This window comes from Oryctolagus cuniculus, chromosome 9 (assembly GCF_964237555.1).
Source record: "Oryctolagus cuniculus chromosome 9, mOryCun1.1, whole genome shotgun sequence".
NCBI classification, from domain to species: Eukaryota; Metazoa; Chordata; class Mammalia; order Lagomorpha; family Leporidae; genus Oryctolagus; species Oryctolagus cuniculus.
Genome location: NC_091440.1, coordinates 132,038,379 through 132,051,947, shown reverse-complemented (window position 1 = coordinate 132,051,947; position 13,569 = coordinate 132,038,379). Strand labels below are relative to the sequence as shown.

Below are 13,569 nucleotides of genomic sequence, written 5' to 3'. Positions count from 1 at the left end.
GGGAAGGAGGGGCCGCTTGGTGCCTGCTTCAACAGGCTGCACATTCCTGAGAACAGGTTCAGGCTTCCAGACTCGGAAAAGGACAGAAAGAGTCACTTACTGGGCTGGAACGTCCAGGACCAACTGTGTGCCAGAGGCACCCCCAGTGGTGGAGGGGACAACAAGCCTCGGTAAGCATCACAGAGCCTTTCTCACGCTAAGGAGAGTGTGGTATGACCAAGTCCTCCCCGTCTCTGAAGCAGTCCTAACAGAGTATTCCAGCAGCAAACGCTGCAATGGGCGTACCTTCCAACGCTCGCCCTGCTGACTGCAAGCTCAAATATGGGGGAAGAAAGTCACAGTGTCCTCATTTTCCCTAGGGCTAGAGCCCTCTAGCCTCTGAACACAAAGTTTGAGGAAATTTGTATTCTAGGCATATGATTTCCTTTCTACTACATTAAGCCCCTGATTCCCCAGGGGGTCAAAAATCAGGGGAAAACCAAGCATTCTCTAACTTGTGAACAAGAGCCAAGGGTCCACCAGAACCTTCACGAACACAAGTGCCAGCAAATACTGCTGTGATCTCTAAGTCTGGGGTAGAACCTGGCTAATCAGAGAGAGAACACAGAAAGGATGTATCTATATAAGGCCATTGCTGTTCTGTCCTTTAGCAAACACCAAGGAAAAATACTCTGTTGGTCTCATGAGATGTTATGAATATAAAAGCTGCCACTTTTCAGCCACATTCATTTGCATTCATGGTCTGCAGGGAGTCAACTGCAATGGAAAAGCCACCAAGACTCCAAACCCTGAGAGCACTCGCGAGAGCAAAGCCCAGCTTCCGTGGCTGCAGGTGTTCCTGGACAGTGGTGGCCTCTGTGGACCCAGGGAGGCAAACTGTGAAGATGCCAAGTTTGGAAACCCTGAAGCAGGCAGCACGCATTCTCTTCCTATGGCCACTTTCAGGAGAACTCCTGGGGTGACTTGATTTACCTGCTCTGAGACCTTCAGGTGAGGTTGTAGTCCCAGAGTCTGTTACAGGAGAGAAGGAAGAAGTGACAGAAGCAAGGTTTTCCTGACTGGAGGGAGCTCACGCTTTAGGGCACATTCATGTGTTCCTGTGAGCCCATTTAATCTCTCTCTAGGACTCAGGTCACCAGTGGAGACAAACATGTTCTTCCTGTTTTACAGAAATCCTTGGAGTCAACATGCACCATCCAGTATTCTGCTCCAGAGTTAGCATCACAGAAACAGCTGCTTCCCGCCGTCCTCTTTCCAACTTGTGTTGCTCATTTGTATTCTGTCTAGGACAATACCTCCCTAGAATTCTGCTAACTACATGCCAACATCAAGAAACACAGGCAGGATTCAGAATCTTGATATTTTCATGCTGTATAACTATGAAGCTGTGTTCTGTTAAAGAAACAACTATTGAGGACGGCACTGTGTCATAGTGCATAAATCTGCTGCCTGCAGCACAAGCATTCCATGTGGGCGCTGGTTCGGATCCCAGCTGCTCCACTTCCTATCAGGTCTCTGCTGTGGCCTGGGAAAGCAGCAGAAGTTGGTCCAAGTTCTTGGGTCCCTACATCCATGTAGGAGACCAAGAAGGCGCTCTGGGCTCCTGGCTTCAGATCAGTGAAGCTCTGGCCATTGTGGCCATCAGGGAAGTGAACCAGCAGGTTAAAGACTTTTCTCTCTCTCTGCCTCTACCTCTCTGTAACTCTGCCTTTGAAATAGAGAGATAAATCTTGAAATAAATAAATAAAGAGAGAGACAGACAGACAGACAGACGGGGGCGGGGGGGGAGGTAGGGAGAAACAACTATTATTTTCAAAAAGAAGAAGAAAAGAGTGTCCTTGGAACTGTAAATGTGACCCTGATCTGAGGTGTCCAGCTTGCAAATCAGAAGTGTATCATCTATGTACAGCAGGGCAGCTGCCTGCACTCCTCTAGCCTGCAGTGTCGTGAGTGAAACACTCTGCCAAAACATGAGCCAGAATCCTCTCCTTTTTGGGCCCCTTTCCTTTGCTGATGAGCCTGGTTACCCGTGGAATTGCTGGAGATAATCTCAGACTTGCAAACCAACAAAGACCAATCTGCCTCCAGTTCCCAGCTCAGTTCTGGGTCCAGCCTTCTCATCAGTTCTGCTGGGCATCAATTCCTGAAAACCTCAAAGACTTTCAGATGCAACCCTCTCCCAACCCCTCTCTTCCACCAGTTCCCATCTATGTTTCAGTCCTCCACTACATTCCCAGCATGCTCAATGGCACTGTTACCTGTCCAGCTCTGCACCTGCCACACGGACTAGGACAGCTCCAGGAGTCTTCCTCACAGCCTCTGCCTGACCACCTGACGCCAGCCTGCCCAAGCGTGGCTCACTGCTTCTGCCTTCTGCTTTCCAACATGAACGATACTTCAGCCCCCATCACCTCTCACTGCTAACAGCTGTCAATCTGGAAGACATGTCTTTACCCTCTCCACTCACCCTCCCTGTCATTCGTCCATATTACATCAAATTAAAATTCCCAAACAAATCCAACCTGGGAACCTTGCAATTGCTCCTCCTGGCCAGTACAATCAAGTTTTGTTAATGTTCGAATGGCGGTCTCTTTTGCAATTTTCTTGTTATCAGATACAAAATTGATGGGACACTCCCCTGATTTCAGGATAATTCTGTCACAACTTGGACCTACAGAAGCTCCAGAAAACCGTTCAGGGTCTCCTCCTTCAAACCTCGCCTTGCTACCTCTGGCTGGGGTTCCATGAGAGGTCTGGACTCATCACTTCCTGTAAATGCCGGTTCTTTTATGCCTCCCTGCTTTTTAGCACAACAATGAAAATCTCTTTTACCTTGATAACTTTCACTGAGGATGCAAAAATCCTCACGTAAGAGTCCCAAATACCCTAAGTTTCCTCCTGCTTCATTCGTCTTCATGTGGCTTGGTTGGAAATTCTGGGTCCCTGGTGAGTTCACCTGATGTGACAGCAGCACAGTAGCGCATGCAAGGACGCTTATCCGGAACGACGCCTGATCCCACTGGGGTTTACCGACTTCTCGCGGCTGCCTCTTCAACAGGATGCACTGAATCACTGAATGAAATCCCTGGTACAGGTCATCCCAGAGTATGAGCCACCTCAAAGGACAAACTCCCTAATCAGAATTCTCAGCAGGCACAAACGCATCTTCAGGATGGAGCGCTAATGAAAAATCCCTGAACCACAGCAAACCCAGAGAACGAGGTGTCCTTAGATGCATTTAAAAGTCACATTTCAGAAGGACACCGAACACCATCTTCCTGGCCTCCTGTGCTGCCACTCCTTTTCTCAAATTCTTCTTGTTCTAATATTTATAAAGCTACCTGGTCACTGAAAAGGGCGCGTGGCCACCACTCACCTGTCTGCACCGCAGGGCCAGAGGTCTCCCTGATGCCAGTGGAAGAACCAACCACTGAGAGATACATGAATGTGTGCAATCAGCACACTAGAGACGCAAGGGGCGAGAGCCCCGTCACCCATCCTGCCTGCTGACTGGCCCTAGAAAACAATGACTTATTCTCTTGGCCTTACTTAGGGTAGCATTTCCACGAGCAGTGGCCATTTCTGGGACTTCCCTGGAGGAATCTAAAGGAGCAAGCCAAGGACATTGTGCCTGTTCTGGTCTCAGGGTGCCTGCTCCCAGGCACTTCGACAGCAGCAAGCCCCTCAATGCCCCTGGGTGTAGGACTTCACCCTGCAAATGTCAGCAGGACTCAGGAGGCCCCTGTCCTGGCTCCTAGGTGACAGATCCCCAGGACCCGGAGCACTGTCTCACTTCCAGGTCCCCTCTCATTGACGACCGCTTTCTCTGCATTTAACCTTTTTTGCCCCATGAAAGCTGGTTTTCTGGTCTGCCTGTGTCTGCTCTGGGGGCAAGAGTTGGTAGAAAGGGAGCAGGCATCTGTGCTGGCCAAGACGTGTTCCTCTCACACTGACTCAACTCAGGATGCCTTCTTCCCACAGCTGGTTTCACCAACTTTCCTAAGAATCTTTCCTTTGGGAGACTTCATCATCACAAGTTCTTTCTCTGCTCCTTGAGACGTAGATAATCTTGTTTCTTGCTAGCCTAATACTAAAAAGTGAAGGGACTTCCACAGTTTTGTAAAGTTCTTAATATAACCCCCCCAACACCGTCGGCTGCCTCCACGTTTTCCCATCGTCATTCCCCTGGGTTGGAATCTCCTTGGCTACTGGTGACCTCACCCTGTGTAGGAGCAGCACGTAGTATATGCCAGGACACTTCCTTAAAACACTCCTGGGCCCACTAGGGCTTATCACCATCCGCAAGGCTACTTCCTCGCAGGGAGGCACTGAATGGAACCCCTAGAACAGGCACCTCCAGAGCTGTTAACTGAACAACCTCAAAGCACTAACTCCCACCAGAGAACTGTGAAGATGTGTGACTGGGCTTCCTGGGGGAGCTGGTGGAAGCCTGAATCCAAGTAAGCCCCGAGAAAAAGGGGTCCGTCCCAAGTAGTCCTCCAAAGTCACGTCTCAGGGATATTTAACAGCATTGTCCCAGCCGCTCTGTCCTGTTCCCATCCTACACTGCCTCCCCCAAATTCAATTCTCCCCATGACCTTCCAGGCCACACCGGTCATGGGAATTCTGTACGGTCAACATTCACCCGTGTGCACTCCAGACCAGAAGTTTCACTGACGGCAGCGGAAGAGGCAACTGCTCAGGGAGGGACAATGACGAGAGAACAGGGGAGTGGAGACGCCAGGAGCGACCATCTCATAGATCACCCTCTTGGGAGTGACTCCTTTCTCTTGGCCTTACCTGTGGTGGTAGTGATTCCTGTAGCCGTTGTTTCCGATGCTGCCTGGGAGGTGCCTAGAACAAGCAAGGGAGGAGCCATGCACCTTTGCTGGTCTTGGAAGAGCAAGTCCCTAAGCCACGTCCCCAGGGAGCAAGCATCGCAGAGCCTTGGGCTCAGGGGTGTACCAGCTGGTGCTTGTTCCCGGCTCTGCCACCACGATGTTAGAAGGTCCCTATCTTAGCACCTCCCTACTCAGAAAGCCGAGGTGATGGATTCCTTGGACCTGGTCAATGTCTCGGTCCCTCTTCCCTCAGTGACAAAAGCATTCCTCACATGGAGCTTCTTCAAGAGAGAGAACCGGCTGGCGGCGCGGCTCACTAGGCTAATCCTCCGCCTTGTGGCGCCGGCACACCGGGTTCTAGTCCTGGTCGGGGCGCCGGATTCTGTCCCGGTTGCCCCTCTTCCAGGCCAGCTCTCTGCTGTGGCCAGGGAGTGCAGTGGAGGATGGCCCAGGTCCTTGGGCCCTGCACCCCATGGGAGACCAGGAGAAGCACCTGGCTCCTGCCATCAGATCAGCGCGGTGCGCTGGCCGCGGCGGCCATTGGAGGGTGAACCAACGGCAAAAGGAAGACCTTTCTCTCTGTCTCTCTCTCACTGTCCACTCTGCCTGTCAAAAAAAAAAAAAAAAAAAAAAAAGAGAGAGAACCTTGTTTGCTGGTTCTCCAGGATTAGTTCTGGGGGAACGGAAAATATAGAAAAAATGGAAAACATAGAAGAGGGGAAAGTGTTGACCGAGACAGCTAAGATGCCCCCTCAGCTGCACTCAGCTTGATGGATCCTTCTAAGCTACGCCCCCTTGGCCTCTCTTTTCTCAGAGTCTTTCTTCAGAAGACCTTGGTACCACAAGTTCCTTCTCTGTTCCTTTCACATGCCCATCTTCTGGTCTCTTGCTAGAATCCTAACATAAGAATGAGATGGAACTTTCTGGACACAATTAAAATGTCAGTTTATTCTCCTGTGACAGATTTTGCAGTCCATGCACAGGCTTCTCATCATACACACTGTCCACAATCTTTTGAGAGTCTGCTTTTACCTTTATCGAAGACCTTGGAGCGACAGCTCAGTCCTGCAGTTCTCAGGAAAGCTACGGTTCCTCACTCCCAGTCTCTGCGAGACGGCAGGTGCCTAACTCCCAGCAGAGTAGGTGCCCGTGAGCACTCACACCCACCGCACCACACACGTTCACCTCTCTGCAGAGTCTCTGGGAATGTTTCCACGACCTCACCCCAGCGCTGCAAACTGCCCTGCACCGAGTTCTAAGTCTTCCCATGACACACTGGTCTTGACTCCTATTGCATAGTCTTGAATAAAGTCATGTTCACCTGTTTCATTCTGTCAGCTAAAGCGCATCTTTTATGGCTGAAGACTATACTCTATCACAGAGACTCAGAGGGGTTGTCCAAACACTGCGATGCAGAAGCAAGAAGGCTGTAAATAAACTTTAAGCCAGTATTTCTCTTTCCTGATTGGGAACTTCCTGAGGTTTCGGTGATTTTGCTGGATGCCACAGTGGTGCCTACGATGGCAAATGAGGGACATTCTGTATGTGAGCACCACAGCTACACACATAGTGCCTTAACGAATTACAGAAAGGTAACAAGTACACCCTCGGTGCAGACGGCACCCGTGGTCTGCCTTGTGGGGGGAGGCTGGGTGACCCTGGCCTCCCCTTTCCCCACAGCACCAACCCCTTTGTGCCTTCACATCCTGATCTGTGGGCTCTGGCGCAGCTACAGTAACCCCGAGCAAGATGGCAACCTTAGATGCTTGGAGCGGTAAGGTCCCTAAGGAGACGTGGCCCTATGCCTGTTTCCCTGCCACCTTCCCCGTGTGGAATACAAGGTCTGGAGTCTCAACACAGGGGCTGAGAACCACTGATGGACACTCACTGGTCCTCTGGGAAGAGCAAGAGGAGTGAGGTAGGGGCTGCTCCGTGCCAGCTACAACAGAACGCCCGATCCAGAGGGCAGAGCCTTTTTGTCCAGGATTAGGTAACTACAACATCTTGCTAAGGGTTACTTATCTGGGTTGGAACTTCCAGGACTACTCGTGCCAGAGGCTTCCCTACTGGTAACTGAAAAAGAAGAGAGACTAAGTCTCACAGAGCCTGACAAAGCCTCTCTCAACCTAAGGAAACCATGGCATCTTTTGTCTCTTAAGAAATAGAAAGACCTTGGACAAATTTTCTTGCACCAAATGCTTGAGTGGATATGTTTTCCACTGCCTTCCCTCTTGATTCAAGGTCCAAGGTAAAAATGGGGGAGACTGCTGACAACGGCCTCAGAGGTCTCATTTCTCTAGATCTAGAATCATTATGACTTTGACTGTAAATTTAAGGACTTTTTTTTTCTGTGCACATGATTTTCTTCCAGTGCCTTCAGCCCCTAATTCTCCAAAGGATACATTAAATAAAAATTATTTAGTATGTGACCAAGGGTCAAGCATTTAACCAAAGTCTTCCTGATCATATTTTCAACCACTGTTGTCATGATCTCTAATCACCTTCTTTGCCACTGGTGACCTCTCCCAAGTCTGGGGTAGAACATGGCAAAAGAAAAATACAGACGGCAGGCATTGATAGAGGACACCTCTACTGTGTCCTCTGGGGATAACCTGGGATCGAATCTTGGTTGGCCTCACGAGGTGTCCTGGACAGCAAAACTACCACTCCCCTGCCACATGCACATTCGTGGCCGATGCTCTGTAGAGAGCCGACTCCAACAGAAAAGCCACGGGGGCTGCAAAACTTGAGGACACTCACCAGGGGAAGTCTCTGCTTCAGTGGTTGGAATGTGTTCCTTGGAAGTGGTGGCCTCTGTGGAACAAGGAAGGGAAAACTGAGAAGACAGAGTTTGGAGAAACTAAATTACACTGGCTCTGCATCCTGTTTCGAGAGCTATTTCAAGAAAAATTCCAGGGAAGGCTCAATTTTGAAACCTCCAGGTCAGGCTGCTGTCCCAAAGCCTGTACCAGCAGCACCTGGTGTGGGAGACAGAAGCAAGAGTCGGTAGCATAAGCAGTGTCTTTATGATCAGGTAAAGATCGCACTTTAGGATAGACCCACGTGTTTCTGTGACACCATTTATTCTTTCTCCATAGTTCATGTCTCAAGCAGCGAGAAGTGGGAAGGCAGGGGCAGGAGGACTGAGCCGCTTGGTGAGGCTGAGGCCACCTACAATCAGCCCTACTCCAGGGGTCGGGTTCCTGGCTGGGTGCAAAGCCGCACTGTCCTGGGCACATAATGGAGAGTGAAGAAAGAAAAGAGGAAGTTGAGAGAAGAGACAGTTTGGGTTTCTATGGAATTCCTTGTGGTCAAATGCAGTCCTCCAGAAAACTTCCTGTCCAGAGTCAGGATCTTGGAAATAGCAGCTTTCGCCAAACTCTACCCTTGCTCTTGCCCTAGCTCACACCCATTATGTCGAGGACATTGTCTCTCGAGAGTTACGCTAGCTACAAGTCAGCATCAACGAACGGCAAGGATTCGGAGTCTTGGGATTTCAGTACTTCCGAGAGTTTCCTTCAATTTCAGAGTAATCACTATGAGGATAAAGGTCCCCAGCAAGTTAGAGTGATCCTGATCTGAGATTCCAGTTCCACACAGAATCATATTGTCTCCTGCACAGTAAACTAGGGTCTCAAGGAATCTGTTAATCCCGAGTCAGACACGCTGGCAGGTGCTGAAACTTAGTTTCTCCATTCCGCAGAGTCTCTTCCCTTGGCCGACCCATGGAATGCTGATGGGCCCAGGTATCCATGTCATTGTCCTAAAGTATCTCCATCTCCAGTTTGGGTCTCTCATTTGTGTTCCATTCCCTCATCAATTCTAGTGGACATGAATGCCTTAAGTCTTAGAGCATTTCAAAATCGAACTCTCCAAAGCTGATCTATCACTTCTATCAAATTCCATTTTTCTCTTTCTCATTCATGCATTATGTTCCCAAACACAGTCAATGCAGCATTGTGTACCCGGCTAAGCATTCAAACCATGCACTAGGACAGATCCAAACATCTGGCTGTTCCTTCTATGGCCTCAACCTTAACACCTGATGCTAACTAGCCCACACATGGCATAGACCTTCTACCCGGCCTTCCCACGTGACAGCTACTTCACTCCCGATCACTTCTCACTTCTAACAGAATGTAAACTAGACAACACACCTCCACACTCACTCCCCATTCCTACCAGTATCCCATGTTCTGAGCAACTCATCTTCATAAAAATTCCAAGTTGGGGATAGGATGCAGCATATGTAAAATGTTCCAATTGTTCATTTTCCATTTAATCCAGTTTTCTCTTTTCAGTGTTATAACTAAGACATCTGCTGTAATAATCTCATTACAGAATATGAAAATATTAGGACAGCTCTGTTTTTACCCCTGTTTCAGGCCAATTCCATCACAGCTTTGCCATACAGAAGACCCAGGAGCTCCCGCGGCATCCCCTCTTGCAAAGTTCTTCCTAAAAAATCTACCAGCAGGCTGGGGTTTTCAATTTTCTGAAAATGGCAGGTTCTTTTACAGTTCCTCCCTTTGTAAAACACGACACTGAGAATATCATTTTGCATGAAAATTTTCACTGAGGAAACAAAGATTCTTAATGTCCGAGCCCCCTAATCATCCCAAGTTTCCTCCTAGTTCATCAATGTCATTGGCCTGGGTGGGAAACTCCCTGGTTACTGCTGACTTCACCTGACATGAAAGCAGCACAGTGGGGCATGCAAAGACGTTTGCCTAATGAGAATCCTGACGCCACTGAGGTTTATCTCCATCTGGGAGGCTGACTCCTCACAGGGATGCATCAAATGGAATCCTTAGCGCAGGTGATTCCAGAGCCATCATTATCAAAAATCTCAACTGACTTCCTTTTCAGAATTCTCAAACTGTGCTAATTTGACTCCAGTGGGGGAACTCTGATGAAAGCATGAACCCAAAAGAAACACAGAGAAAAAAGGGTCCCTATTGGCACTCAAGTTATGTTTCAAAGGGACATTTCGAATCCCCAGTCCCTCTCTCCTGCTACTTGCCTAACATTCCCTTCCCCAAGTTCAACTCTTCCCCAGGTCTTCAAAGACACACTCACTATGCAGCTAACACTCGCCTGTCTACACTGCTGGTCCAGAGGTTTCTCTGACATCTGTGGAGGCAACGGCTGCAGAGGAAGGAACAAGGGGTGCCAACACGGCAATGAGGAAGCCACAGGAGACATCCCCAAAGCTAACCTGTCCTCTGACGACTGATTTCTCTAGGTCTCACCTGTGCCACTGATTCCAGGAGTGGTGGTTGTCTGTGATGCTTCCTGGGAGGTACCTACAACAAACAAGGAAAGAGCAAGGCAGTCACTCTGGTCTCAGAGGTGCATGGCCACATGGAGCTAGCATGTCAGAGCGCTTGGGGACAGGGCTGCATCTAGCAGCGCTCAGTCGCGGCTTTGCCACAAAGACAACAGCAGGGCTACCTGAGCACCTCCCTGCCTCGGCGAGTTGTGGCGAAAATATTCCCAGGACCCTGATCAATGACTCAGTGCCAGGTCCCCCCGCTCTCAATAACAAGATTCAAACTCTACTCTTTGGCTTCTTGGACTCGGGATTCCTGCTTCTCTTGTGTTAGTTCTGGGAGCTAAGTGGTTATAAGAGAGGGAACACATTTGTGTGGTCAAAGATGGCCTTATGTTCCCTCAGCCTGACACACCTGAGTCGGACTCCTGCTAGTCGGGGACCCTGGCCTCTCTTCCCCTCGTGTCTTTCCTTTAGAAGTCTTTGTCATCGTTAATTCATTCCCTGCTGCTTTGAGGTGGCAATCTTCTAGTCTCTCACTAGCCTCGAAATGCATGAACGTGAAGATTCTTCCAAAACTTCATGGAAAACGGAACTCAAAGTTGCCACTGTTCTGGGGAAGCACATTTCGCAATTCATGCACAGGCGTCTCATTATACACATTTTCGTGATCTTTTGAGAAGTTCTTTCATCTTTATCAAGAACATGGCAACTCTCACTTTTTTTTTTTTTTTTTGACAGGTAGAGTTATAGATAGTGAGAGAGAGAGACAGAGAGAAAGGTCTTCCTTCCATTGGTTCACTCCCCAAATGGCCGCTACGGCCAGCACTGCGCTGATCCAAAACCAGGAGGCAGGTGCTTCTCCTGGTCTCCCATGCGGTGCAGGGCCCAAGGACTTGGGCCATCCTCCACTACACTCCCGGGCCACAGCAGAGAGCTGGACTGGAAGAGGGGCAACCGGGACAGAATCCGGCATCCCACATTGGGTGCTGGCACCGCAGGCAGAGGATTAACCAAGTGAACCACGGTGCCAGCCCCGGCAGCTCCTGCTCTGAGCTACAGTCCTCTGGAGAGCTCCTGGTCACCGTATGCGGGCTGGACTCGAACTTCCACCAGATGAAATGTCCATGAGGAGGCACGGAGGACCTCATCACACAGATTCTGCTTGCTCTAATGTCTCTGGGTTGGTTCCACGAGCTCACCCCAGCATTACAAACTTTGCTGACTCCTTCTGAAGCAATGCTGAGTCCTACAGTGGTCTATACTCTACTGCAACAGTCTTGAATAAAGTCAAGCTCTCCTGTTTCACTCTGTCTACTGAAACATTTCTTTTACAGGTGAAGACTGATATCACTCACAGAGACACAGGTGGGTTATTGGGAGCACTGTGGTGTGGATTCCAACAGGATGCTCAGCATATAAACTTCATTTGAGTCTATGTTTCTGTTACCTGGCTGGGAACTTTCTTAGATTCCAGTGATTTTACTGGATGTCCCAGTGGTGTCTACAAAGGCAAACGAGGGACATTTCCTATGAGACATGTTGATCACCATAGCTACCGTGGTTCACCTTGCTGAAGGAATGCTGGTGGCTTTCAATCTCTCCTTCCCCTTCAGCACTGTGCCCTCTGTGCCTTTGAGTGTCATCTGGGGTCTCTAGTTGTGTGACAGCAACTCAGAGCAGCAGATCCTGTCTGGCCCATGCATGGTGTACTCTGCCTACCCTCTGCCTTCCTACCTGACTGCTACTGTAGTCTCCAACCACCCCACAGCCTGTAACAGATGGTTCCCTCTGGAACTCCAGAAATCCCTCCCAGCATCTTCTCCTGCAGCACTGGTCTCCCTACTTCCGGGTTTTATTCCACGAGAATTCTGCATTATGGTCATTTTCTCACCATTTCACACTACTTTATATCCTTTTTCTTTTTCAGCAGAGTGAACACATTCTTTTCATCGGTAACTTAAACAAAACTTCTCTATTTTAAATTCCCCCAATTCCAAATGCCCTCATATTTCAACCTCCTTCACCTTTCTGGAAATAGTATATGCAAAGATAAGCACGGACATGGTTTACCAAAGACGACTCCGTTCCCCATTGATATATCCACTCGCTACAGGCTCCATCCTATCAAAGATGTATCTAAGGAAATCTTTCGGTCAGGGAATTCCAGAACCTTAATATGCAAACCTCAGCTGACTCAAGTCTTTAAATAAAAAGTTTTATCATCTGTTATCAGAGTCACATGAAAATCACATGAAATCCCCCAAATCTGTGATGTAATGACTAACCTATTTTATTCCGCTCCTTGCGGTGCTAATGTTTAGTAAAGCAAAGGCGCTTCTTTATGCAAGGAGAATCAAATACCAAGCCCATATTCTCAATTTGCACGTTCTCAAACCTTCAACCCATCTATGGCAAAACTCCTTTTTGGAGCCCACTTGTATTGTTTAGTTCTTTGGGAGAAGAGCTTCTCTTCTGTTTGTCTGTTTTACTTTCCCTGACCTGACTCCCTGATGTCTCTGTAGAGACTGCTTGAGGAAGTGGGTAAGAGAAGTCACAAATGCTAGGACCTCAGTCATACGGGACCACGGGAATGTGTTTTAGAGTAATGCGAAGTCTCAGCTGGGTGTATGAAACACCTCCACTAACCAGGACTGGAATTCCGTGTGCTCCTGGGAGCTTCAGCTGACCCTGACGTGGAACCTACAAGGGCAAACGGGTACAGGATGGACAATATCGTTCTTAGTCCCACAAAATCACATCTAAAACACAAGAGTACGCAAATAATGGCTCTGCGGAGCAAGGGCCCGAGCAGAGTTGACCTGACATGTTTTCTTAAATTAGATTTAAACCTGTTCCAAATCCATCTGCTCTTTTCAACATCTATCCCAGACTCAAGCAGACTCATGGAGAACCCCACACAGCTCTCTGCAGGCAGACACGGCTTGCCCGGAGGAGCCCCCCGAGAGTGGGAACCGAGATCCAGCCTGCAAACCAGCTGCCGGCTCTCACCTGAGCTCGGTCCGGGCGCAGGTGCGCTGCTGCCTCCTGTGTGCCTCGTGACCCCTGCAGGGAGCGATTGCGAGGGGTGTGGTCTAGGACTGGGGTGTCCGGGAAGAGCTCTTGCTACTGCACTGAACAACTCTACTGACTACGCTCTCTCCTGCTCGTGAACCTACTTGCAGGGGAGCTGCCAGGCAGAACCGCCGTCCCGGGGTCTCCTGGAGCAGCAAAGGTGAGGAACACACAGGCGTGAACACTGCATTAGCTCCTCAGTCGGCACCAGAAGCAGCCGTGTGGCTTCACCGCAGGGAGTTGGCCCTGCAAACCTCTCTTTCTGAAGGTGAACACCCACGAGGGACCCCCCCCCCAACGGACTTCTGGGCCCACCTGTCCACCCCTGCTGCCACAGAGGTGCCCCCAGCCAGCTCACTGGTCATGGAAGGGGACTCGATC

At 49.5% G+C, this 13,569-nt stretch overlaps 1 protein-coding gene across 1 annotated transcript in view; it reads right to left on the bottom strand.

Annotated features, from left to right (window-relative positions):
- The window catches only part of LOC127482787 (mucin-19), a 100,383-nt gene that overhangs the window by 24,068 nt on the left and 62,746 nt on the right, over positions 1-13,569 (bottom strand). The window contains exons 27-29 of the mRNA XM_070049665.1: positions 10,094-10,147; positions 7,602-7,655; positions 4,801-4,854 (exon numbers count right to left, since the gene is read on the bottom strand). Coding sequence (XP_069905766.1) covers positions 4,801-4,854; positions 7,602-7,655; positions 10,094-10,147 — 162 coding nt within the window. The remainder of the gene's footprint in view (positions 1-4,800; positions 4,855-7,601; positions 7,656-10,093; positions 10,148-13,569) is intronic.